Below are 26,949 nucleotides of genomic sequence, written 5' to 3'. Positions count from 1 at the left end.
AAATATTATTAGAACTCCAACCTGGTCATCTGCCCATCCCACCACGTAAACTGTCTGGTAACCAGCGGCCAGGTTTGCAAAGCAAGTCAGCTCAGGATTTTTGAAAAACAAACAGCAAAACCCCCCATAACTGCGTAATTTTGTCTTTTCTATAATGCAACCAGGCATCACATATAGAAAGCTTTAGAATCTTGATAAACCTTTGATAGAATATTCCGACTCTCAAGAATTACCCAAGAAAAGCCTTACATATAGAAGAGGTAGGAGCCTACTGAGGCGACTGGCAGCTCCAATTACCAGTGTGGGGAGAACGGGCGTCTTCCAGGCCCTCAGCAGTGAGCAAAAACCACAGCAGTGCTGCACAGAGCAGCCTCTAGGAGGATGAGAAAGCTGACTTCATGGCCCGGAACAGCTTTATGATGGTATCAGAAGTGAAGTGACAAAATGCTGGGTACAGAAAGATTCTATTTTTGTAAAAATAAATAAAATCTATCTATCTACCTATCCATCTATTTATCCAACACATACAAAGAAGAAAATCAGAAGAGTAGGCCCGTACTTTATAAAGTTGCAGGACCGGGAGGGATTTTTCTTGCTCATTGTTATTTCTGGATTTCCTACAATGAACGTATTTCCCTTTTATAAGAAAGCAACAAGAGATGTTAGTAGAGTAATATGAATACACCTAGGGATGGAAGAGAATCCCTCACAGACAACACCGCCCCCACCTGGTTTCCTGCTCACAGCACAGAGCCCGGGGAGCCCTGGGAACCCAGGGTGAGGAGAAGCGCTTGTGACTGTGGGAGCCGAGGGCTCCTCCTGTGAGCATACCCTGCAGGCTGGTTATGGACTTGGGGCATCACAAGGACCCTGGAAGTCTGTGACCTCTGGGATCAGTTTTGAGGTCCCATCTGTGAGCAGCTTGGCCCTGCCATCCCAGAGGATCAGCTTCTAGCCTAAGAATGACTGGCCAAGTCCCTGTCCCCACCAAATGCCATCCTCCCCTTGGTGCTCACATTTGTTGGGCTGCCCCTCTGCATCATGCTGTGCTTTTATCACCCCCTCAAGTCTGCTACCTCAGACTTCAACTCAGCCCATAGTAACACAGACCCCCGCCAAAGGCACTTGCAAATGCTGCTCATCATAGTCTTGCTCAGGGCAGCATGGACTCTCAAGCAGAGTTTGTACACGACACAGACAAGGGCCACCCCGTGGGCCCTGCCCCTGGGCTCTGGGCTCAGCGTGGGTACAGTACAGCATCTTCAAGTGCTTTCTCCAGGCCCACCTTACACCTGCCCTCCGCTGGGCCTGAAGTGAGGCCTCCTCACCCAGGTTGGGCAGTGTCCTGCGTACCAGGAGGACTGGTGCTGAGCCTCACTGCCAGGAGGGTCAGTGGGGCCTCTGGGAGGAGGCTCAGGAGATAAAGGTCTGTTGCCCCTGGGCTCTGGGGTGGGGCTGGGGATTGCTGGTTGGGACAGGCTTTCCACCTGAGCCCTTGCTCATATTGTCCCCCCAAACACCCTCCTTGGTTCTATGCTCAGCAGACTCCTGTCCCCTCCCACTCAGGCCTGCCCCAGGTAGTAGGTCTCCTGTTCAAATCCCTTCACCTCTTGGGGATGCGGTCATGCTGCACTTGCCACCTGCACAGGAAGCCCCAGGATCCCACTCTCAAACCTGTGTTGGAGAAATAAAGTCATTTCCATCTGCAGCCAGGACCTCTCCCCACCTGCTGCCAGGGCCTGGGCCACCCAAGTGAATAAAGACAAGACGGCCTGAGATGTATAGTTCAAAGGTTGGTATCTTTTTTGGTTTCCTTTTTTGTTTTTGTAAAGAAAAATAAGGTTGTGTTTTTTGTTTGAAAGAAAACATGAGGAAGCCCCCCTTCCCCACTCCGCCTCTCCCCTGCCCCTGAGAGGTGCTGTAACCTCCGGGCTTGGGCAGGAGGGACCAAGCTGTCCCAGACTGAGACGGGAGGCTGGGCACTGTGTTGAGGCTTCCTCAGAGCCACAGAGGAAGGGTGTTCGGGAATGGAGTTTGGCTTTGTTAGGCAAAAAATAAAATTAAAAAACTTGACACACATGCCAGCTGTACAAATGGGGGCCAAGAAGCAGCACCTCCAAGTTGGAATCATCTCTGGCAGTTAGACACAGGGTCCTGGTGCGGCCCCTGGCTCCCCATGCCCCGTGTTCTGGGGTGAGACAGGGCAGGAAACAGCTCTCAGGACAGGAGTGGGGGGAAGAGGAGAGAGGGGGAAGTCAGAGCAACTCCTTCCCCACATGGTAAAAAAAACTCTAAAAAAGCACCCAAGGCTTAAAAAAACGAAACCTCCCTGGCAGGGAGAACTGGGGGCATCCTGCTTACCAGCAAAATGCCTTACCTGGCAAAAATGTGTAGAAAAATAAAATTAAACTTTATCCCTGAATGATAAAGACCCTTCCTCCTGCCGTCATGACCACCACCCTCCACCAGCAAGTCTCAGAATTCGCCAAGACTGCCAATTCCTCCCCGAGTGGCACAGGATTGTGCAAGACTGTGGCTGCCCACCTGTGTCTGAGGCCCCAGGGCAGCGGGGACGGGGACAGGGGGCCTCTGATGGCCACACGCACACTCATTCCTCACAGCAGTGGGGCGGGGGGAGTCCCTGTTGCCAGACCAAGGGCCGTCCTTCCTCCTCTCAGGGGCAGGACGGGACCCCAGCAGAAAGGCCGGGGTTGGGGGGCAAATGTGCAGTAGCTGTCGGAAGGGCAGTGGCAGGGCTGAAGGGCAGTGGGGTGGGAAGGAAAGCCAGCTGAGGTGGCCTGAGACAGAGGTCACCCTGAGCCCACCGTGACAGCAGAATGAGTCGGAGGGGAGGAGGTTCACGGCAGGGCAGGGGCAGGGTCCACTTCCATCTGAGACCTGGAGGCTGGCCCGGGCCTGTCCCGCAGGGCAATGCAGGCCAAGGGCTGGAGCCTCCCCTGTGGGCAGTGTGTGGAGGAGGGGCCCAGAAGCACAGGCCAGGAAATGGGGTAGGGGGCTCTGGGTAGTGTTCTCAGTGTCACAGGGCTGCTGCCTGGGAAGGGCACTGGAGGTAATAAAATGGGGGCACGAGAGGCCAGAAGGGTGGCTGGTGGGGGCGGGAGGGGAGGTGCTTACACTAGAACTCTGAGGGGCCCTGGGCTGGGGACCCCTGGTACCTGCCCGCCCACCAGGAGAGCCAGAGGGCAGGCTGGGCCTGGAGCTGACAGGACAGGGCAAGGCAGGGCCAGGTACTGCCTGTCCTCAAGGGGGCCTGCCCAGGGTCTGTTCTTCACGGGGCAGGACTGAGGATGAGGGACACGGGGACCACCCTCCATCCTCCCCCAGGGAACCTGAGGTGGCTGTAGTGAGATAGAAGTACAGTACGGAGATGTGGTCCTAGCCCGTGGCGCAGGGTTATGAGGCAGCCCAGCGCCTGCTGCAGGTACAGTAGTAGTGGCACACCGGCCAGGTAGGCTGGGCAGTCGGGGGGGGACTCCAGGGTCTTGTAGCCCCTCGGGGACCCCTGGCTTCGGGATCAGGGTCAGCACCAAACACAAGAGATGTCAGCTAAGGAAACGGGCAGGGAGGAGAGTGACCTCACGGACCAGGCTCAGCCCTGTGGTCTGTTAGGTGAGGAGGAGGGATCCCGAGCACAGGACGGGCCCAGAGAGGTCAAAGGCCCTGGAGAGGACGGTGGAGGCAGCCCTGCAGGGAGGGCTCTGAGGCCGGCAGTGGTGGAAGCAGCATGCACCTGGGCGCCTCGGAGACCCTCTGGGCGCTGGGAGGCTGCGGACCACAGGTCAGCGCAGAATCTGGTACAGGTAGGCAGAGGTGAAGAACACATTGGCAGCCAAGCTCACGGCCAGGAGGCCCCGGACCAGGGAGGGCCTGAAACGACCTTCGGGAGAGAGCAGAGAGATACAGTCAAAGGGGCAAAGGTCAGAAGAGGGACCTGTGGGTGGTAGGGTTGCTGTGCAGCAGATCACTGGCCCAGCCCCCCAGAGATGCTGCTGTGGGGCCCTGCGGCCCTGCTCCCAGGGCTCTCCTGGTTGCCCAGAGAGACCCCTGAACCTGGGGTCACCTGGTCAAGTCCTGCCCCCCCCAAAGGTACCTCATTTCCTGAGCTCATGCTACCCGGCAGCTACTGGGCCAGGGTGTGTCCCATACTTGTACCCTGGTGAGAGGGCCAGGAGTGTGTCCCCCACTTTACAGACAGGAAACGGGGGTTTTAGGGCAGTGAGTAGTACCATGCCCAGGCTTCAGACTGGGGCTCCCCGCTCCAGGTCTGTGTTCTGGGTCTTGCTGCTGCTGGGTTGCACCCCAGACTGGCTGGATTTGGGGGCAGCACCTATTTCCAGTCAGTTCAAAGGTTTCTTTGCTAAAAGACTTGTTGTGTACACGTCAATCCATCTTCCCACATACATGTCCCTTGGGCCCTCCTAGGGAAAACACGGGGCGCTGGCTCTTGCGTGCCAGGCACTTTACAGAACCAGGATCTAGTCTCATACCCGGCCCTGCAGCCCGCAAGCAGAGGAGCCGGGATTGGAACCCAGCAGCTCCGTGCCCCGCGGTGCACCAGGCTCTCCAGGCCCGCATCTTCCCAGGGCCGTGCAGGAAGAGAAGCCACCGCCCAACACGGCAGCAGCAACCTCAAGATGTGGCTGGCACAGCAAAGAAACTACATTTTTTACTGGCATTCAATGCTCATTCTGTTAAATTTAAATAGCTCCCTGTGGTCAGAGATGCTGTTCTGATGCAGATCCAGACCCTGATCTGAGGGTGGGGCATGCCGTCTGCCAAGTCGTGGTCGGACCCAGAAGGTGCTGGCTCCCCCATCACTGGAGGGCCCAGGACAGCTCGCTCTCTCAGGTCCCACACAGACCAGGAGGTGATGGGGGCTGCAGACCCTTGGCCTCCACGCTGCTGTGCCCTCCTCAACCACATCAGAGTACAGACCTCTCCAGGCAGTGGCCTCTTCCACGCACCCTTGGGTGGTTGTGTCCACCACACAGGTGGATGACTGGGATGAGTCGTCCTCTTTCTTGATGGAGCGGCTGCTGCAGGCACTGCCTCTTTCTGGCACTGACCTCATGTCTGCAGAGAGAGAAGGGGTGTCTCAGAGGGTGCCCACAGCTCACCCCCAGGGACAGACATGGGGCAGCTCTACCTCCAATCCCAGGACTGTCCTTGGATGTGGCCAGCGAGCCCTGGCCATCCCAGCCCACTCGCCCTACTCTGGGCAATGGAAGGCCAGGTCCTCGTTCATATCCCGGCTGTGTAGCTGCCACGAAGGGAGCTGGTTTTAGATCAGGAGCAGCATACTGCACGGCCAACAGGTGCTGACAGATGATGGCCACAAGTGAAGCTTCCAGACGTGGGGCAGGGGGTGACCGAGGCGGGGACGTGGGATCTCAAGTTGCCCTTCCACCTGTCTGGCCAGTATTCAGACCCACTGTGGCCAGATCTTCGGACATTGTAAGAGACACAGGAGATCCACACATTCATGTGAAAGTCCTAAATTTTAAAGGTTGATGTTAAAAATTTAAGAATTAAAAAATACTTGACAGGACAACCACCATTTGAGCAAAACAAAAATATCTGTGACCAGACAGATGCAGGCTAGCAGGGTATAATGCATTTTTGATCCATCCCAAGGAACAAAGGACCCTCCAGGTCAATTGCAAGAGAAGAAAATAAAACCAGCCAATGGAGGGCAAGGTCTTGGACGGTCCGAGGTCCCCAGAAGCCAGGCCAGGAGTGTCTGGAGCTTGGGAGGGTGGCTGCACATGCTTGGATAAGAGCAAGGACAGGCCCTGCGTGGCCTCTTGCCTGCACGTGACCAGAGACACTGTCACAGCTCGGCTGGGCTCTCTTGTATCCCGGGAGGGCAATCAGAGGGTCGTACCCACAGTGAGCTTCGTGTCCTGCGCCGGCGATCTCTGTGGGACCTGGGGCGGCTCGAGGGGGAAGAGGCTGCCGTTGTGGGGCGAGTGTTCGTCTGAGCTGCTAGGTGTGTTGGGCACCTCCCCGGGGGGTGATGGGAACAGCAGCAGCTTCTGCCCCTTCAGGTTGAGCCGGGCCGGGCTGATGAGCGGCCTGCGGTGGCGCAGAGAGCCAGAGCTGGAGGCCACAGAGCCGGCCACGGAAGGTGCTGGGGAAGGGAGTGGGGAGGAGGGGCAGCATCCCGACAGCAGAGAGAAGTAATCTGGAAGGCAGGAGGACAGAAACGGCGACTTCTGGTAAGAACGGTAACAAGGATGAGTGCTGCCTACTGTCACAGCTACGCTTGCTACAGCAGCTGTGCTCCTGCCACTTTTCCTCTAGAAACCCAAGAAGAAAGGCAAGGCCGGCCCAAGGTGGGGGACAGAGGGAAGCCTGCCAGAAGCTGAGAGAGGCCAGAGGATCACAGAGCCTTAGCCCCGTCCCCTCTGTCTGCCAAGGGCACTGAATTAAGCTCCACTAGACCGAGCCCTGCTGATGGCGGGATCCTCAGTGCGTGTATCCATCCGTCATCACTGAGAAGGGGATGGCATTATACCTAATCCTGGAAACTATCACACCCATTTCACAGAAGAGGAAACTGAGGCACAGGGGTGAGTCACTTGCTCAGGGCTGCACAGCTGGGAGGCATGGGGCTGAGGCTTGAACAAAGGCCCTCGTCAGATCCTAAGGCTCATGGTTAATCTAGCTGCTGCTCCCGCCCCTCCCACTGCATGCTCGGGAAACTTGGGCCCACACTGTCCCCAGCGAAAGCAGCCACCCCGTTCTCCTTACCTGAAACAGGAACCTCTCCAGAGCGAGACACCTGAGATGGCGGACGGCTCCCGCTGAACAGATACCCCGAGTCTGAAGAGGAAAGAAGAGGGTGAGACATATCAGGCCCATGGTGACGACAGCTGCCCACCCTCTCCATTGTCCAGTCCCTGCCCTGCTGACATTTAACCTTTGTCACTCAAGTCAGGCCTTCACGGAAACACAGGCTCTCAACTGACTCCCTGAACTACTGTCTGAGATATGCTTGGCCTGTGCTTAGTTCACGGAGAAAGAAACAGACACCAGCCCTCTCCCCACCACCTGCACCTGCTGGCCTGTACTACACCTCAGGGAGCACTGAACATGCTGCTTTTCCTCAGTCAAGCACACCCCGAGGGCAGAGACACCACCCCAAGGGTCCTATGTTTCCCCAACACTCAGGTGGGAGCTGAGTGTGGAAAGGTTCAGCAACCACCATGTGCTGTCATGAGCGGCTGCTCCTCCACTGCCCGTGGGGCTATGAGGGTCCCTTGGTCACAGCGCACCGCCTACCCCTTCCCTCACAAGGCCCAGCAACAAACACCCGGCCAACCCATGTGTCTGGGTAAGGGTGGGCATGTGGCCCAAGCAGAGTCCTTTCCAGAGCCCGCTCTATGGATGCTAGGAGAGCAGTCTCTTTGTTGGGCATGAGCTATAGGGATGCAGGGATGAGGACAGCAGCAGGAAGGAACAGAGGCAAGGAGGGTGAGAAAGAGAGAAACAGGAAATGGGAACCTGGCCTGGTGCCTGAGCCCCAGACTACCAGCTCCTTTTGGTTACCTAAGCCAAGGAACTGCAAAAACTCATCCTCGATGCCCCTGGCAGTGGAGACCCTGGGATCCCACCTGTCACCAGACATTTTGAGACCAGCCTACGCCCCACCACCCCGACCTCCAGCCTCACAGGGCAACAGGGAGGTTGCGGGTCCTCCACGATGGGTGTGAGGCCCTGCCTCAATGGCCTGCACTGGCTCTAGAATGCCATCCTCCCCTCCTGAGGGGCTTGAAATAGAAGCTCCCCAGCTCAGGCCACCCGGGGTTAGCATGCACAGAGAGCCATCCAGGAGAGTCAGGCCCAGGGCAGGGCTGCTCCTGGCTGGGCAGGTGCTGGGCTCCTGGTGCCCTCAACAGGCAGCCCACTCTCTCCCCAAGTTTTCCTCAAGACCCACAGGGAACAGAGAGGGATATCTCTGCTAAGAGGGTAAAGGAAAATCATCCTACTGTCAACTCGGGGTACAAGCAAAATGGCCTTTAGTCACCTTGGAGGAGCTAGGCCTCCAATTGCTGCTGTTACCAGCATTCCTATCCCATTATAATAACTTTAGTCATGTTTGCTAAAGGCCCTATTCTAGAAGCTTCTCTGATATCATGCCCACCTCAGCCCTGAGGCACAGCCTCTGGTTCTAGATCCTCCCAGGGTCCTGGGCTGGGGGCCTGCTTGGCCTGGGGCTCAGTTTTTCAACCCTGCATTTGCCCTGGCTCTCCCCAACATGGCCATCAGAAGGCTCTGGCAGGACTTGAAATGAGCTGTCCCTACCTCGGGCCCAACCAGCCCCACCCCTACCTGGAAGCTGGATGGACACAGCTCTAAGAATACTCTAGGGGGAGGGGCCCAGTCCCTAGGCCTCCCAGGTTCCCACACTCAGGGAATTTCAGGGTCTCCCCTCACCCGCCAAGGGCTGCTCACAAAGAGCCCAAAGAGGCCTCATCAACTCCGCTGAATGACCATTCCCGGAGGAGGGTGCTGGTTACACTGCTGGTTACACAGAACCATCTGGCATCCAGGTGTCTGTACTTGGGGCAGTCACACCTATCCTACTCTGAAGGCCTTGAACCCTACCCACTGTGTGACCTGCCCTCTTGTGGTGTGACCCACCCTCTACCCAGGAGGACACGGGCCTGCACACACCAGGGCTGCAGGATGCCTGAGCTCAGGAGCCAGATGACTGGGTACAAAGCCCAGCTCCAAGCTTGGGGGGTGGGGAGGGGATGTGACTGAAGTTCAGAGGGCATGTGACTGGAGCTGGAGTCCCCAAACAGGCAGAGCTGCTGAGGGGCTGAAACGGGAATCCGGGACTCTGACTGCAGGTTACCAAGCCCAGATTAACCAAGACACCGCCCACATTCTTGGAGGCTGGGATCCTGCCTCATGACTCCTGCTCCCAAACCTGCGTCCCCCAGGAGCCAGTCCCTAGGACACATCCCAAGGAGGATGCAGCCTAGTCCGCCCAGGTGGCTTCCCCAAGCGCTGAGGGCCATCACAGAGTGCTCGCCATGCTCTGAAGAGGAAAAACTGGATTTAATTTATAACTGACCTCCCAGGAAGATTCTGCTGGAGAAGGGGAAGGATAAAACAAAGTCTCTTGTGCCAGGGCCCATGTGCAGCAAGCGGTCAAGAAGTGGGGCAAATTTTCCAGCCCCCAAGGCCTCAAAACAATGGCAATAATAATGACAGCAAGAAGGGTGGTAAAAGAGGATGCCCAGTGTGCGTGGATGTCTGAGTGCCCGCAAGGTGCCAGCTGCCCTTCTAGAAGATGCTTTGAAGGTATTTGACATTTGACACAACATTTGACACAACATTTGACACAAACACCCACAGGCAGATTCTGCTACGAGCCTCATTTTCTTTTCTTTTCTTTTCTTTTTTTTTTAAGATTTGATTTATTTATTTGAGAGAGAGACAGAGAGAGATCGAGCACAAGCAGGGGAATTGGCAGAGGGAGAGGGAGAAGCAGACTCTTCACTGAGCAGGAAGCCTGATGTGGGGCTCGAACCCAGGACTCTGAGATCATGACTTAAGTCAGATGCCCAACCAAATGAGTCCCCCAGGGGCCCCCTAGCCTCATTGTCTTTGAGGGAAACAGGCTCAGAGTGATAAAGCCCCCTGGCTCAAGGCATCTAGCTACTGAGTGGACTCGCCAGGATTTGAGACCAGTTCTGCACATCTCTACAGCAGGAGCTCTAACCACCTTCTCACCCACATCCCACCCCACACTCAGCATCTCCCTGCCCAGCCCAGCTCACCCTGCCTGGGCTGAGCACCTCCTACCTGCTCGAGTCAGAGAGGGGATGGTTCCTAGTGAGAGTGCCCGGCTGAGGCGGCCTGGCAGTGAGGAGGGCGAGGCCCGTCGAGGAGACCGGAACAGCTGCTGGCTGGCAAGTGGCAGGAAGCCAGGCGGGCTGGGGATGAACAGAGATGCTGCAGGGCCCGCGCCTGGGCATGGCACGGCTAGGTTGGGGCTCGTGGGGAAGAGGCCGGCCGAGTCTCTCGGGAAACACCTGCAAGAGCCCGTCGGGCACGGGAGACAAGAGGAGGGTCAGCCCCGGGAGGCTCTGGAGGTGGCCTCCACACAGGTCCCGTCCCCTCTCCCCTGGTGCCAGGTGGGGCCGGAGTCGGGGTCCCAGGGAGGCGTGCGTTAGTTGAAGCAGAAAAGCAGTCCAACCGCATTCACGCCATTAGGAGCGGGTGGCTGGGAGGTGCCAGCGTGACCCACCCCTCCCTGCATGCCCCCCTCCGATCCCCCTCAGCTTTCACAGCAAACTAGTTCCACTACTGGTCTCGGTATTAAAGTGACACTGTCGCCCTTGCCAACCTCACGCCAACCCTTTGCCTTGAAGCAAAAATGCTCAACCCCGTGCCAGGTGCTCAACGAAGGCCTTGCCACTCTGTGCTCCGTGCCCAGAGCCTCTGGACAGGGCGGCTGTGCTCGGGGAGCCCCCTGCTCCACAGGGCCAGGCTCCAGGAATCCTGTTGCTGCTCCCTGGTCTCGGACACTCCTCTAAAGCCCCTTGCAGAGCTGAGGGGGAGGTGGCCAGGCTTTGGACTCCCCGGGGAAGAGGCTCTTGCAGGACACAAGCCTAACAACTCAAGCTTGGAAAAGACTGGTAAACCATTGCAAGGTCTGCCCCAAAGACGGAAGGTGACAGTGTCTCTTTAACTCGAGAATGGGACAAATCACACAACAGGACCTGGTGGCCCCAAGCCAGATTGTCAACCATGCTTCTGATTAAGGCAACCGATTACAGAAGGAGGGAAGGGGCAGAGGCAGTTAATACATTAGTCCGCCGTCTGGACGGAGCTGGGGGAGGTCCAGCCTTACCTCAGTCCCAAGGGACAATTGGGGCCATGGACAATGTGCCGACGGAGGGGCAGGCTGGCTCAGGCCCTGCAGCAGAGCCGGGGGCCTGCTAAGGGGCCCACCCCACACCCACCGTGAACAAATACTCAGGGCACTGCTAGCTAAACTACACTCCGCTGACTGCCCTACTATTTTCACTCCTATCCCTCCTTTTAAACAAGTTCTATGAGGCGAGTGTAATGTCTACCGCTGCCCTCCTAGAGGGCCTTCCAAAGTGCCAGGAGGCTACCTGGATGTCAGAACCAAAGGTGGGGCCTTGGGTTTTGGGGGCACGGGGAAATCGTGGCAGGAACTCCTCAAACCAATCGCCAGGAGGTGGGTCTGGCCAACTCCAGGCTGGACGAGGCCGCACTCCATGTGCCAACTTGTTCTGCCCAAGCCTGACACCCACCTCCATGCCCCCCAGACATCTGAGGAAGGTTCTGTCTCCTTACAGGTCGACTTTCTGTCTCCACACAGGTTGTCACTGTAGAACTGTGTGTGATACCATCTGGCAGGATGGCGCTACTACTGTGGGGAAAGGTGAGGTGGGGGGCCACCGAACTCACAGCAGGGGCAGGGGACGTGCACTGGGACCTCTGGCCAGTTGGCTCTGATCACATGTGAAGGAAGCTCTGTCCCCTGCTGGACCTGAACCTCCTAGAGGACCCCCTGGGGGCAGGGCACGCTTGGGCCTGTCCAGCAGATGGCAGCAGGATTCTGAGCAGGCTTTCTGTGCCCACCCCTGCCACAGAGCCCATGGCCCACCCCCAGTAACCAGCAAGTGAGGGGAGAGGCTCCATGCCAGGCTGTGCAGCTCAGAGGCGGTCAGCTGTGCCCAGAAGCAGCTTCCAGAGTCTTTCCAGCTCTTCCCTTTTTCCCAGATCCTGCCCACACCTGGGGCCACCCTAGTGCTTAAAACTGGAGTCTCTCAGCCATCTGGCACAGAGCTGTTCCCAATCTGATTCCCTAAGAACACTGGCACTGAGGAGACAGCTCTTTGGTCTGACCCCTCTTGCTGTGACATGCAGTGACATCAGTCAACTTGCAGGTACTTGTAAAGGGCCAAGTGAGCTCTCATCATGGCTCTGCAGCAGACGGTCCCTGGGAACCTCTGCCAGGCTCCAGAGAGCTCCAAAGTATCTACACTGCCTTTGGCAAGGGTTCCCCCCAGACCACCCTGCACCCTCAAACGCCATCTCAGAGAAGCACTCAGCCCATAACCCAAGTCTGTACATCCACTGGGATAAACAGGTTCTAGGATGGGTCAGGCGGTTGTACTGTATCCCATCTGACACTAAGGGGGCTGTCCAGTCTTTTCGACCCAATCCCAGTCCCAGACAGGAATGGAAGGAGAGAAAGGACTACATTTTAAGCAGCAGTTTATTGAGATGGGGGAAAATATGACCCAGCAGGACATGTGAGGGCAGCTGGGCCCCAAGCATTTGGTGGCCACGTTGCCAGCACCCAGACCTGACTCCTGTGGGCATGCCTGTACCCCGAATTCCCCTGCCCCTGCCACAGAAGCCTCTGAAGAAACGTGAAAGAACAAACAAAAAAGACATGGTACCTGATGCCCGCCGGTAAAAGCAGAGCCCCGGAGGCATTTATTGAAAATACAGCACGAAAAACACAACATCTATGGCCAGGAGTTATGGTTACAGCAGAGAGAGTCACCGGCCGATCCTCCGTAGTTCTACTACACAACCAGAGAGGTTGGGACACTTGGCCACGGTCACGGACAGAAGGGACACAGGCTCCTCCCAGGGCAGGTGCGTCCAGGTGGCTGCTCAGCCCATGATGGGGACCCCAAATTCGGAGAGAGAAGACCGCCTCCCTCATGTCTTGGAGATGGTCACCCCGACCCCAGGTGGTCTGACAGTTGTCCCCAGTGGAGGGGACAGAGGTCCCCAGTAGGGCAACACGTTTCCAGTTAATAAGCCACAGTCCCAGTGGTGCCAGCACTTCCTCAGCGGTTGCCAGTAAACATCAGAAGGTGCTAGAATATGCTCCAAATAACGAACTTTAAAGGACAGACAGGTCATTTTAAAAAGTCACACACAACTCTAAAAAGCCCAGGAAGCCTTGCTCCGATGAGGCTCATCTCATGAGGGTGTCTTTCCCTCCCCACTAGAGGGCAGGAAAGACATCTGCTCGGCAGGGGCTCCTGGCCAGCAAGAGAACTGGTTATGGTTATTATAAATAATTTAACTTAAATACACACATACACACAGATGTCCTGCTTCTACTCCACGCCAAGAAAGGCAGTAATTAGCATCACACTGTCAGTTTCCTTGAGAATGGGAGATTCCGTATACAAGGGCATGCACAGCTAACAGACCACTGGCTCTCAGCCTGGTACCTGCCGCCGCCCCTCCCCTTGGGCGGGCTGCCTGGGGGTGACGAGGTAGAAGGGGGGCCATCTCCTCCCCCACCTCGGCCAGGCCAGCAGGGCCTGCTCCCGGTTCAGCATGCTCCCCGCTCGTCAGTCACCTTGTACCTCACCCTCCACAGAGAACAAGTAGAGCCCAGCCAGGAGGGGCCTTGACTGAGGCCACACAACTGAGGCTACACTGGTACAGGGGCAGCTCTGGACCCACCCAGGGGCCAGGGCGGGGCACAGGCTGCTGCACAATATGGTGAGTGGTACGGGGTGGCTTCTTAGGACCCCATCAACGTAAGGACCTGTGACGGTGGGGCCCAGGCTCCATGAAGGGCCTGCCCAGGGTGCTCTCCCTCCTGCCCCTCAGGCTCTGGCAGCTGCTGTGACCCTCATGTGCATGGTATCTGCTTTGCCTTCTCCCGCTTCAACGTGTAAAGCGGAGTGGTTGGGACCCTTGGGATCGCATCTGGAGGGGGACTCATGCTCAGAGTGATTAGTGGCAGGGCATACTTGCCCCAGAGGGAGTCATCAGGGTGCACAATGCAGGAAGGAAACAGCCTGGGGCCACCCTCCCACTGGGCTGGCACTTCTGTCTCCACAGGGTGTCCATACCAAGGTGAGCACTCAGAGGTCCTGGAGAAAGGTCCACCTCTCATTTCACAGATGGTAAACTGAGGCTGGAAAGAGCACGGGCCCGGCTAGGATCAGCTAGTGAGAGGCAGGTGTGCCTCTCCCCGGAGCGGTGACTCTCTCCCTCCCCTCCCACCTGACCCACAGAAGCAAAAGCTACCCCACAGAGAACTGGAAAGCAGGAAGCCTCGGCAGCCTCCATTAGGGGCTCCAGGAGCCAGGAGGGTAGTGGTGACAAATGAGGACAAAGTGACAAATGAGCTGGTGTCCTGGGTGTCGCTCTTGGGCCCTCGCCCTGTGCTATCCACACACAGTGAGAACTTTCCCCAGGCATCGTATGGGGGCTGAGTGGAGGAACTCCCAGGCATGGGAGTAAGGGCACAGGCCAAGAGTACTCGGGCCTCTACTGCCAGCCTTTGCTGGCAACGCCTGCACCCTAGTCCCTGCAGGGGTGAGCAGAGGGCTCAGCCAATACGATAGGGCCCTGCCCTTTTAGGGCAGAGCCAGGCATGTCTCAGAACAGGGAGCAGCTTGAGGGTGCCCTAGTTCTGTCCTAGCCCACAGCAGTGCCCGAAAAATAGACAGATAAAGACTGCTCAGATCGCCCAACGACCTGGCTGCTAAGAAGACACTTGCTGGCCACAGAAACAGGATTCTCTACTGTCCACCTCAAGAGTCTCACGCCACACTCATGGTCAGGCCCAGTCTGGACCCAAGAATTGCATTCTCCATTCCTGAGGAAGGAGGCTGGGGGACAGTGGGTCTCGGGAAGCTCTTAGGGGCAGCCCTGTGTCCTTCTGGTTCCCTGCTCTGTGAGGGTTGGCTGGGCTACGGTCAGGAGTAAAAGGATAGAGCAGTGATGTGAGGACAAGGTGGGGGGGCTCTGTTCTGGCCCCTGCTCAGCTGCACCTGCCCATGCCAAGCAGCCCGAGTAGGCCATGCGCCAAGGGCTCAGCCTGCAGTCACTGTCACCAGCCCCTGAGCCAGAAGCTCGGGGATGGAGCAAAGTGAGAGGAGAGGCAGACAGCAGAGACCTGACCCTCACCCCCGGGTGTGAGAACCAGGAAAAGGGTGTGGCCAGGGTGGGGGCTCTAGGAGCTGCCAGCTGGAGGCCCTGGGTCAGAGGCAGGCTGTGTGGGTGCCGCCTGTGATCCAGTCTCAAGGCAGCAACAGGGTCTTTGGCCAGAAAAATGGCGGCAGTGGTGGGCAGCTAGAGGACACTTGGAGGGTGGCTTGGTGGTGCCGGAAAGGACAGGGAGCTCTAGGCTGGGCAAGGGCAGGAGTGAGGCAGGTTAAGACGCAAGTCAGAGGGGCCCTGCTCTGGGCCTGTCCGTCCGTCTGTCCTCCCCCCACAGTCACTGCTGCTTCTCTGACCTTCGGGGCCGGAACCTCCGTGGGCCTGTCGCCTTCCTTGTGGCCACGGCTGCCGTGAAGCCCACCAGGCAGCACAGGGACGTGGTGCTGAACTTGAGTGTGTCCAGCCAGCTGGGGGAGGCAGCCTGCAGGTACTGCTCAGTCAGGTGCAGCCCCAGCAGCAGGGCCCATAGGCAGGTGGAGAAGGCGTCAATCCGCCGGAGCCTGTGGGACAGAGCAGGGGTGGTGGTGAGGGCCCACGGCGTCAGTGTAAGAACCCACCCCCTCCTGCCACTTGGCCCCTATGTCTGTCCCTGGCCCCGCTCAGAGGTCAGAGTCCAGGGCCGAGGAAAGTGTGGGCCTTTGACTCCCACTCCCAACATCCATATGCTGTGTGACTCTGAATGGGCCTCAGGAGTCCGGCCTATAAACCTGGGTGAAGGACCCTCCCCTCAGAGCTGCTGAGGTGATGTGGACAGCATCCAACACAGGGTCTCCAAAGTGCACGGCGGGGGAGCCCACTGGTCATCCAACAACCAGAGAGGTAGGAGGTCATCACCACCCCAACTCTGCAGATGAGGAGTCAGATGGGGGGAGAGGCATGCCCCATTTGGCCTAAGTACATAGGAGGAGGTGGCTGGCCAGCTCTGAGTGCCACCAATCCCTCAGGCAGGCCCTTGCTTTCCTCTTGCCCCCCAGGCTCCCAGCCACTGGAGAAGAGGAACCATGTCGTCCTCCAGCTACATCATGGAGCTTTACCCACCACTGCACGCCCAGCACAGCCTCTTGGCTTCAACTCCTCCTACCAAGTCCTGCCCTGCATGGATCCCCACGCACCTGAGGCGGCCAGCCAGAAGCATGGCCAGCAGGCAGGTGAGCAAGCCCAATGCCACGACGCCCATCTGGTGGCTCTGTCCGAAGGCCCAGGCCTCGCGTAGCTTCTCTGCCGCGTGCTCGGGCAGCAGGCCCAGCAGCTGCTGCCAGCCCTCAGCCCCAGGGCCAGTGCTGTTGTCAGGTGTGGCTGAGCCATTACCACCAGGCGGCAGGGCTGGGGGCAGAGTGGCCTCTGGGGCAAAAGGGTTGCTGGTGCCATAGAGCGCAACGGTCAGCAGGAAGGTGCAAGCCAGGAAGGCGAGGGCACGCAGCATGATGACCTGGACTGGGGCCTTTACCGCGGATGAGAAGCTCTGCAGGAGAGAGAAACTGGTGAGCAAGGTGGCCAGAGCCACTGACGATCATTCTTGGTGCGCACTCTGCAGAGGTCTGGCAAGGGCCCCAGAGCACGTGCAGAAGAATCTACCTGGTTTCAGGGGGGTGCCTGGGTGGCTCAGTCCATTAGGTGTCTGACTCCTGATCTCAGCTCAGGTTTTGGGCTCAGGGTCCTGAGCTCAAGCCCCACTTAAAATTAAAAAAATAATAATAATAAAAAATAAAAAAAATAAAAAATTCCCATCTGGTTCCTAATGGTCAGAGATGGAGTCTTACTCGGTCTTAAATTCTCATGTACTCCCAGCTTTGTTTCTAGGTTTACTGCGGTGTCCCACTGATCTGTATCCTTTCTTGGCCTTCACCTACTGTGAAAGTCACTACGCTGGGTAGGCTACAGTTCTGCTCCGTTCTTTAGAAAAACCCTTATAGTATTATGGTGACCTGTTTTTCCTATTAAGTTTCTCAATCATTTTGTGAAGTTCTCAAAGTTTCTACTATGAATTGGCATTATAATAAACACAGAGATAACTCAGGCCAAAAAGAAGTTAAACACAGCAATAAGTTGTTTGGTCTAGGAACATGGTGGTGAGGAGGAAAGCCAAAGGTCAGCACTTCTGGCTTCCTGCTGTGCAGAAGTGGGTGGTGTGCAGGCCAGGGCTGTGGTCTTGTGGTCAGGGGCCTGGGTGCAGACTGGAAACCACACACCAACTGGACAGAGAACACATCTGGGCACCCCACGGGACAGGCAGGAATGTCTCTGGGGTGGATGGTTTTACTTCTAATTCCACTTACTATTATATCAGAGTTTTTAAACCAGGACATTCCATCCACTTAGCACCGTGATAGTAACTAAAAATAATTTTAGCCAGATAGTCCTGTGTTCAAATCCTGGTGTGTGTCCCTCAGCCAGCTATGGAACCCCCAAGTTTGACTTCCAGGTGTGCATGGGAGTCCTAGAGCTAACGGGCGTACCTGCCATGTAGGGTGCTGTGGGGAATGCATGCCAGTATTGGGGAAGTGCCCAGGTCCAGCAGGGCCCTCATAGACCTCCCCCCCGCCCCCCACTCAAGAGCACAAACACAGGTGTATCATGAGACTCAGTCACTCTTGGGACACCTACTAAGGCTGATGACCACAAGGGGCCTGGGGACAGGGTGGGAATGGGGCCCCCCAGAGAAGGCTACTCCCCCTGGGGAAAGGATCCCGGCTCGGCAGAGCTGCCCTCCACCCACAGGGGCTCCGCCCTCTATCTCAGACTTAAGGCTGTGACTCCCCGAATGCCCTGCGGGGTGCCTCGCTCCAACCTGCGTGCGGGTCTGGTCGGCCTCCCGGCGCCTGAACTGCTGGCTGAGCAGCAGAGCGCGCAGCTGTCGGTTCTGGTGCTTGAGGTAGTGCTCGACGGCCGCCTGGCATGGCCGGCACAGCTTGTACATCTGCTCCAGGTGATGCCGGTATACCTCGATCTCCTCGTCGTACCTGCCCTGCATGGGAGTGGGGGCGCCAGAGGCTCAGGGTCCTTGGCAACCGGGGCTGCCCCTGGCAAGCAGGTCAGATCTGAGTTCTCTGGCAAGTGGGGTGACCACGAGCAAGGTGTCCCTGCTTGGGCTAATGCCCTGCTGCCTGTGGTGATGTGGGCTACCGAGGGTAGGGCTGGCTAGCACATGGTAGGGGCCCATGGGTGACAGGAACCTCTCTGCCAGGTTCTGCTGCTACATAGGATGTAGCTGGAGGCCAGGAGCTCAGGACACGGCCCCTGCTTCAGGCTTCACTCCTGGGCTCCAAGGCTCCAGGAAGGCACGTGAGTCACAGGAGAAAGAGCTCTAGCCTCGCTACTTAGATGTAGACAGAACAGCCCAGAGACAGGGCCTGCCCCTTTCCTCAAGACCAAGGGTCCAGAAAACACTATAGACAAAGGCTTAACAGGGAGCTGAAGGGTCCTTTGGGCTTCAGAATAGCTCAAAAGATTCGAGTCTCATCTCTCCTCTTTCCAGGGAGGGAGCAATACACCTCTCCTTCCTCATTGCTGGAGGAGCCAAACATTTCAATCTGCGGCAGCCACGAGTGTTCAGTTTGATCTCTTACTGGGCCGAATATGCCAGCACAGCTGCTCTGGTTGCCAAACTGCACATGTCTTCCCTTCTTTATGCAAGTCTCCCTTGCCCAGCCAGGACTCCCACTATATTCCTCCCTGCCCACAGGACTGTGGGAAAGCCAGAGTCTCTGAGCCCCAGGTGGACTCTTCTCCTGATGCTTGGGGAACCCCCAGACTTAGGCGAGGCCTGGCAGGGGGCAGGCAGGCAGGATGTACTAGCTAACCAGGCTGCTGGGCTCCAAGGCAGGAGCGAGCTCCTAACACCAGGCTCCTTTTCCAGAAGCTGGGAGTGTCTTCTGACAACTCCAGAGCAACTGCCTGCCCAGCCAGTGGACAAGACTGACTTGGACATAGACAAGATGGGTCCAGGAGAGCCTGAGTGGGAGCCCAAGGATCCTACCTCCCCCTGCACAGGGCCAAACCCCCTGCAGGCACTGGGGTTTCCAGGTTGTTTCTGCACTTGGGAGCCCTAACAGCAGCAACCACGAGACAGGATGGAGGGCAAGAAGCATGTTCCAACATAGGTGGAAGAAATCACACGCCCAGAACATGGGGCTGGCGCGGCCCGGGATGAGGAGGGGGCCCTCTCCGCCCCTGCCCACAGCTGCTCTAATGCACCCAGCCCCTTGCTGCGCCCACCTCACCTCGTCACGTGGTGCAAAGGCAGCCAGCTGCTTGATTTTGGTGGTCTGGTGGTGGCTACACCTCCGGCACAGCAGCACCTGGCTGCTCACCCACTGCTGGGGCTGCGTGGGGGCACGGGGGCCAGACGTGCTGCTCACCACGTGGTTCAGGTGCTCCATGTACTGGGCAGGGATCGGCTTGTTATAGTCGCCATTCTGGGAGTGGGGGGGAAAGGGACCAGAGTTGGTGGGGGAAGTCGTCGTGTGCCCCCCCCCCCGCCCAAGCAGGAGAGCCTCCCTGCCAGGTCAGGCCCCCATCTAGCGACACTCCACGGAAGTGTCTTCAGAGCTAGAAAGATCTGGGTTTGAACCCTGATCTGCTACTTGTAGTGGTGTGACACTGGCCAAACCACCTCAGCTCCCTGGGCCGGTTTCCTCTTTGTCAGAGGAGGGGGTGCCTGCCAGCCCCAGACAGGCCCGCACCTCCTGGAAGCCGTTGTACTGCTCGCAGTGGGGACAGTCCCAGCAGTTACGATTCCCATAGGGCACAACTGTGTCCTGGTTGCAGAACCAGCAGTTCACGATGGTGTGTGTCGGCTTCATCCTGCGGATGAGGACAGAGCAGAGTCAAATAGAAGGGCTCTGCCACCTGTACTAGGGGACCAGAGAAAGAGCACAGGAAGTAGGATGGGAGACCCAGAGCTGGAGACACGGCGGGCTGGAGGAAATGATTGGGCCAGGATGAGGGGCTTGGCTGCATGTTGATTGCTTAACAGTCAGACCAGCAAGGAGGCCGAGGCTGGGCTGAGCTGAGCTTCTCCACAGGCCTCCAGGCAAAGCCTGCCCTGCTTGTGCCCCCCCCACCCCTACCCCTGGTGTCCTGGGGCTTAGGCAGGGGTGGAGTGGGAGGATGGGGGAATGGGTTATAGGAGCCAGGGCAGGCCAAGCCATAGGGTCGACAGTGCCCAGGTTCTAGGACCACCCACCCAAGGCTCACAGACCTTGGGCTTGTCCTGGGCTATATGAAGAGTGTTCTTTGGGGAGTTTCCAGATGGCAGGAGCCTCCTGTGCTCCATAGATGAAAACCCCAAGAGAGCGAGGCCATGGAGACTGAGGGGTGGAGACCAGAGACAGCTGCTCAGGCTGGAGCCAATCGTCCCTGCTGGAGGGGACAGGGCAGGCAATCCACAGTGGCCCTTGTTGGCCACATATGTGGTGACAGGTGGGGTCTGTAGGGTAATCCTGGCCCAGACACTGGGGGATCTGTGCTCTGGGCCCCTCCACCCCACCTCACTGGCTGTGAGGTGGAGTGGTGGGGGAGTACAGCAACTGCCCAACAAACTCCTCCAGTCCAGGGACCTAGAAACAATGTAGGCAGTGGGTAGCAGCTGCCTGAACCCTGGGGTCCTGGCCTCACAGCTCCTGTCCTCCCTCAGAGGCAACCTCCAGCTCTGGGGCACTGCCTGGGCCCCTGCTGTAGCACACTCATGTGTGCTGTCCACAGGGCAGCAGGACCTCGAGCTTCCTGGCCTGCCCTGGCAGAGTGTGAGCCATCACAGAATCTGCGTTTCGTGTTACTTCAATCCAACAACATGAGACACATAAAGGTGCTCTGCAATGCCAAGGGCCAGCTCCGTCACTCTCCTGTCCCTGGGCCTGCCACCGTCCTGATACCGCAGCTACCTCCTGGGCTAGCCCCTCCACTGCCCCCTCATCGACCATGGGCAGGCTTCACTCTTACCCCCTGACAACTGGGGACAAGAGCATGCCAAGGGTGGAAAGTATGTAACAATGCTGGCCTAAATGCCTAATAAATGGTAATGAGCCTGGGAAGGGGTGAGGGGGAGAGGCAGACATGCAAGGAAGGACCCAGGGTACATGAAGGCACCCTGTATCGCCCCTAGCAGCCACAGCAGCATACTCCTTGCCCCTGCTCAGGTCAAAGCCTTCATGATGGATAAGGGACCACCACATCTTGTCAACAGCAAGAGGCCAGAACAAGGCCTAGAAACGGCAGCACAGCCCTGAGGTCGTGGTTGTGTGGTATGGCCTCTGGGGAATGTCATCTACCTCCTGGAACCTCCACTGCTTTGGGGGATAATGGGGATAATGATAATCCTTGCCCCAAAAGGAGGCCGCTAAGAGGATCAAACCAGGGCATTTAGGAAAGTGCTGAGCCTGGCAGGTGGCTGGTGTGAGGCACTTGGACAGCTTCACTGGGCTCCACTTAAAGAGTAGTTGAAGGCGGCGCCAGGCAAGGCAAGAGGTGTGGAAACCCGTTCCACCGAGAGGCTGGCACTTGGCTTTCCCTTTGTCAGTCTGCACCTGCTTTGCAGGCATCTCTGTGACAGCGCAGGGGCACATCCCAGTGAGTGACGATGCAGGCTGAGAAATCTCTCTCACCTGACGCGGGGGCCCTTCATCCTCACCATGGGTCCCCTCACCCCCGCAAGCAACGCCTGGCCTATGGAGAGAAGCCAAGCAGAGGAGCTGGCAGCCTCGGCATAAAGAACGAGCCAGGCAGGAGATAAAGGCGGCGGCCCGGGGACCCACGCGGCTGAGCAGGACCTGTGGCTTCAGTCCCAGGGAGTCCCCGAAGCCTCTCCTGCCCCAGGAAGCCATCATTTCCACTCTGAGCCTCCAGCTCTGCTGCTCAGGAAATGAACCTGGCTTGGAAGTGGGTGGCAGGAAGGGGAGGTGGGGGATTAGCTCTGGTCCCTGGGGCCGTCAGGGCAACCAGCCACTTTGGCTCCTGTCGCTCTCACCCTGTGGAAATCCCTGCCCAGGGTGGGGGGATCACCCACCACTGAGGCCTCCCTCATAGCTCCTATGTGGCCTGTCCTGAAAAGGCCCAGGGAGCACTGGAGCTCCCCACTCAGCGCTGCCCCTCCCAGGGCTGCACCCACCTCCACCTGTATCAGGCCTGACAGGAGTGTTAGGGTCTATTCTGAGCCAGCTTAGTGCTGGTCCTGCTCTTGCTCAGGAAAAGCCTCCCTCCCCCCCCGCCAGGTCCTCATACAACCTCCAAACCACTTCTCCCCAAGCCAACAAATGCATCCCAGTGAGACTCTAGGACAAACTACTCTGAGGACTGGACAAAGTCTGAGGTGGTAAGACAGCACGTCCCTGTCCCACAAGCAAGAGGGAGATGGTCCCTGGCCAGGGCACCTTAGGGAGGAAGTTTGGGCCCCAAGAGGTGTGCGGACAGGAGGATCTGGAAGGGTTCACCCAGTTTCTGCTACCTGCATGCTTAACTCTTGGGCTCTGCTGGAGCCAGAGGCAGCCTGAGGAGGTCTGAAGCATCTAGGAGCAGGCTAGGCTCCTGGGGAGAAGCAAGGAGTAGCTACATGCTCTGGTCCCACCCGTCCACAAGCCCTAAACATACACACTGGGGAAAGAAAGATGGACACATGACCTCAACAATGGTATCACCCTATCAGCCCTGATGGACACTTAGTTAAAACAAAGTTTGTGCCTTGACTTTCCTACGATGGGGGTGGGGACATCTAGGAGTGAGCCCACCACTCTAAGGGATGCAGCTCTAGGTCCTCGGCACCTGCCCTGAGCCTGGCACTGTGCCACATGGAGGAGACATATGGATGGTGCTTTGTCCCTGTCTAAGCGGGCTCAGAGTCTGGGGAAGACTGTTGTGGCAATGTTTCTGCCAGGCCCTCAGAAGGGCCTGGCACACAGCTGAGGACTCCAGGCACCGCGTGTTGGCTGCATGAAATCTGGGAGACTATCTCCGTGAGAGTCAGGTTGGTTCCCTCAGGAACCAGGAAGTTAGCCTTAGCAGGGCCCCAGGAGGACAGCCCCCGACAGCCTCACAGGTGACCCTTGCTGGACCCCCACGTGGCTCCTCATTTGCTCCTCTGTGCCCTGTGGACAACATATGTTGTCCTATCCAGCCAGGAGAATTGGAGTAGGTGTCTCCGGGGCCACAGGACCAGCAGCACCAAAAAGCAACCTGGTACCTCCAGGCCTCCCGCCCATCCTCAGGGCAGTCCTGCCAACACCAAGATAGAGAGCCCCCAAATCCACCTCTCTGGCCTGGGGATGGCAGACTGCCCTCCTTCACCTCAGTACAACCCATGTGTACTGAGCACATGCTAGGCTCACAGGGAGACAGGAAATGAGCAAGGCTCTCCACTTCTGACCTGGACATGAGGAGAATGACAACTTCACAGGGCAGCTAGTGACAGATGTCACAGGATAGGCCAACAAGCACAGCATTTGCTGTTACCCTACAGAATGGGTTTGCTGGTGTTCATACAGGCGGGATGGCTGGGCCGGGGGTGGGGTGGGTACACCCAGCATGCATCCAGGGCGTGGTGGCCCCTTGGCAAGTGTGCAGGACCAGGGGAGTGTGGCCAGAGGTGGCCAGAAGGATTCTGGACACCAGGATGAGGCTCTGCTACTTAACGCGGGAAGACTGCTCTTCTCTCTCTCCAAACCCCAAGTAGATAATTCAATAAACACTCATGGTGCTACAGGAGGCCCGAGGCCCTCAGCAGGGATGTGCTGGCCAAAGACAGATCCTGGTGCTGAGCAGCAGTCTGGAGCTGGGCGTCTGGGGTGGGGGAGGAACAGGCAGCCATCACGACCACCTGGAGGCAGGGCAAGCTAGCCCAGGGAAGTGTAACTCAGCTCCCACCCCAGGCTGACAGTGGTGGCCTCCTGTGCATGCTCCGCGAGGACCCAGACTATGTGGCTTGGTTAGGAGCTGAGGAGCTAGGGTGGATCTGCTATTTAACAGAGGCAAGAGGAGGACAAGAGCCCAAGCCTCCAGGTCCTGGTCCCCTCACCTGGAGAATGGGTTTCTCAAGGTGGCGGCATGCAGGTGCTTACGCAGGTCATCAGCACTGAGTTACTAACGATCTGGTCAAAACCAAGGCTCTGGGAGGGCTGCAGCCTTCAGAGAAGTGGCCTCAGGCCAGTCTTTGCTCTATATATGTCTCTGCCAGCTCTGTGCTGAGCCCACAAACATCCTACCTGGCCACGCCGCCTTCCAGAAACAACTCTCCTCACACATCTTCCCAAGGGTCACTCAAGACCCATGGTGGAGCCAAAGCCACTGTTCCTCAATGTCCGGGTGTTCGCCCTGGTGGAAGGAGATGGGCTCAGTCTCTGCAGGGCTGGTCTTGCTTCTGAATCATGACAGTGGCCAATTTATGATGGCCAGATAAAAGCGAGTGCTTTTTGAAAATTTCAGAGCCTCCTGGGAAAAGTCTGGTCCTTGTCAGCCCAACCAAGGGGCCCCCATGCCACACCATGACTCTGGTGTCGTGCTGCTGGAGTGAAATGGCCTTCCACGGACTCTCCTGGCTCCTCTCGGACCAGCCTGCCCAACAATGCACCAAGTCTCCAGATTCCTATCTCTGGGAGAGGCAAAGTGGTGGCCAGTAGTCCAGGAGGGGAAAACAGGACCCCTGAGAGCAGCCACAGCTAAAGACAGAGGAGCTTGAGGCACGGTGAGCAAACCCAGTCCAAATTCAGCCGCACTACACTCAATGGAAGCCTGGCCCCGGCTCTGATCCTTGGTGTAACTGGGAGGCAGGGGTGTCACAGGAGACAAGCTGGGCCCTGGACTCCCCCACTGCTGTCCACACACTCTGGGAACCAGAGCAAACTGCCATGTGCTCCTGCCCTTCAGTTCCCTCACGTATAAAGTGACCGCTTTGAACCAGCTGGTCCTGGAAGGCCCTCCAGCTTCCAGAAATTGGGCAGGAACTGGGACAGTGGGAGACGTGGGGGTGTCAGGGACTCCGAGCGCTGGGAGCTCCTTCAATCCTCTCTTGGGAGGCCACCCCCTCCTCAAGCCTGCCAGTCTGGGTCGCCCTGCAGACACCACCAATGCTCCTCCCCCCCCCCCTCCAGGAAGCCTGTGACTCAGTGGCCCTCACTTGTTTCTCCCCTGGGTGAGCAGCAATATGTAGTGGTGGTTAAGGAAGAACCACCAGACTGCCCAGGTTCAAACCCCAGCTCTGCCGGTCGCTGCTGAGGGACTGCAGGCAAGTTCCTTCTCTTCTTCCATCTCATGTTGGAGCTTTGCGGGGTCCCTTGCTGAAACTATAAAGCCACCCATTTGGCCCCCAGAATGTTCTCACAACCCTTTTCCCCCTGTCCTCGGAGAGGCTGGATCAGATGCAGAAGCAGCTGGGCTGCCCCCAGGCCCTGCTGAAGCCAGAGGCCACTCAGCTTTCATCCCCGACATGGAGGCCCCCCAGAGATGCAGGCTCTGAACAGGGGTCACCGTGACGCTTGAGCCCCGTCAGCGCTGGGGCAGCCACCGAAGCCGCCACGCAGCAGCGGGAACCCCAGCCCATTTAAGAACATTAGGTTTCCCCGCTCCTGGGGGCGGCACAGCCGCGGGCAGGAACGCAGGCTCCGGGGCCGGCCGCTGCAGCGCACACGGTGGCTCTCCTAGTCCAGGACAACGTTCTTAGCTCTTTTGTCCCTCGGCTTCCTTCCCTAGGGGGAGCTGGGGTTGTGACTCTGGGCCCCTGGGACGGCGTCTGCAGAGCCGGGAGTGCCAGCGAGTACCAGCCCCCCGACGGTGCCCGAGGCGCGGAGCCGGGCTGACGGCGGGCAGGAGCGCAGCGCGGGGGCGGCGGGGGCGGCCCTGCAGTCTCCGTGGGGGAGGAAGTGTGTGACCCACGCGCCGGCCGCGCTCGCCCGCCCCGCATTCCTGCGCCCGCCGCGCCCGCTCCCCGGCCGGGCCCTCGGGGGCCGCGCGTGGGCGCACAGGCTGGGCCCTCGCCGCCACGCCGCGGCCTCGCGGGCAGGGAGGCGCCGCGCGGCCGCGGAGGGAGGGAGGGAGGGAGGGAGGCCGGCGGGCGGCGGGCCGGGGCGCGTGGGCCGCGCGCACTCACCTCCGCGCGATCCGGTAGAGCAGCACGCCGGCCGCGGCGCACGCCGTGACCCCCAGGCCGCCGGCCAGGCCGGCCGTGGGGCAGCGGGCCAGCAGCGCGCTCACTCCCTCCATGGCTGCGCGCGCGGGCGGCGGCGGGCGGCGGGCGGGCGGCGGCGGGCGGCGGGCGGCGGGCGGGCGGCGGGGGGCGGCGGGCGGCGGGCGGCGGGGCGGCGGGGCGGGGGGCCCAGGGCCGCAGGCGGGACGCGGGGCGGCGGCGCGCGCCTGCTCGCGCCGTGACCTTCGCCGCTTTGTAGCCGGCGCGGGCCCGCCCCCTGACTCGGCGCGCTCCCGCCGCGCAGCCAATCGGGGCCCGGGGCGAGCTCGGGGGGCGGGGCGCCGGCGGAAGCTGCGGCGCCAGGCCGCGCGCGCCCCCCCGCGGCGGGAGGTGGGAGGTGGGAGGCGGGAGGCGGCTCCGGCCCGGGCCCCCGCCCTCTTCCGCGCCTCCCGCGAAGTCCGCCACCCTTAGCGCCTCGGGCCACGGACTCTGGGTCGCCTTTTCTCCCGCTGGTCCTGTACCCCGACGCCCGGCCAAGGCCAGCCGGTGCACAAACAGCTGTTTTGCTGCAAGCTGCTCTTTGAATCCACTCCATTAAATACGAAATTAGTTCATGGGAACATGAACGTCTGTCCGTAGAGAAGAACTAATCCCAGGACAGCCCTACCTGAACTCCGGGATGTAAGGCTGGAGCTATATGGCTATTGACCTGGAGGGAGGACACTTGAAAAAAAAGGAACGTGCACATTGATTTTGGTGAGAACTAAGTTTGTGAACAAAGACGCTCCTAGATGCGTATGCTTGTAGAAGTCGAGGACTCTTCAGTGCTGAGCTATGATTAC

General features: G+C 58.5%; 1 protein-coding gene across 5 annotated transcripts; it reads right to left on the bottom strand.

Moving 5' to 3' along the window:
- Positions 1-1,780: 1,780 nt before the first annotated feature.
- Positions 1,781-26,227, bottom strand: TMEM201 (transmembrane protein 201). Of its 5 annotated transcripts, XM_049109555.1 has the most exons (12): positions 26,072-26,176; positions 24,192-24,300; positions 19,683-19,803; positions 19,221-19,415; positions 17,789-17,965; positions 16,113-16,462; positions 15,297-15,500; positions 9,841-10,070; positions 6,775-6,846; positions 5,906-6,205; positions 4,957-5,094; positions 1,781-3,898 (listed from the first exon to the last, which is right to left on the bottom strand). In XM_049109555.1, the coding sequence occupies exons 3-12, from the start codon at positions 19,800-19,802 to the stop codon at positions 3,801-3,803; spliced, it is 1,884 nt and encodes a 627-aa protein (XP_048965512.1). In that variant the 5' UTR covers position 19,803; positions 24,192-24,300; positions 26,072-26,176; the 3' UTR covers positions 1,781-3,800. The 5 variants fall into 5 exon arrangements, 4 of the variants coding, with proteins under 4 accessions (XP_048965512.1, XP_025283021.1, XP_025283023.1 ...); XM_025427236.3 differs by lacking the exon at positions 24,192-24,300 and having other exon boundaries at positions 26,072-26,227; XM_025427238.3 differs by lacking the exons at positions 24,192-24,300; positions 26,072-26,176 and adding an exon at positions 20,201-20,372.
- Positions 26,228-26,949: the final 722 nt, after the last annotated feature.

This window comes from Canis lupus, chromosome 5, assembly GCF_003254725.2.
Source record: "Canis lupus dingo isolate Sandy chromosome 5, ASM325472v2, whole genome shotgun sequence".
In the NCBI taxonomy this organism is placed as follows: Eukaryota; Metazoa; Chordata; class Mammalia; order Carnivora; family Canidae; genus Canis; species Canis lupus.
The sequence above is the reverse complement of the archived record's forward strand: the minus strand, read 5'-3'. Positions and strand labels throughout refer to the sequence as shown.

Coding starts and splice junctions, on each gene's coding strand:
- TMEM201 (XM_025427236.3), bottom strand. CDS start 26,184: ATGGAGGGAGTGAGCGCGCTGCTGGCCCGCTGCCCCACGGCCGGCCTG. Junction 10,071..15,296: donor CGGAGGTTCCGGCCCCGAAG/GTCAGAGAAGCA, acceptor GGGCTCTTGCAG/GTGTTTCCCGAGAGACTCGG. Junction 3,899..4,956: donor AGAGGCCACTGCCTGGAGAG/GTCTGTACTCTG, acceptor TCTCTCCCGAAG/GTCGTTTCAGGCCCTCCCTG.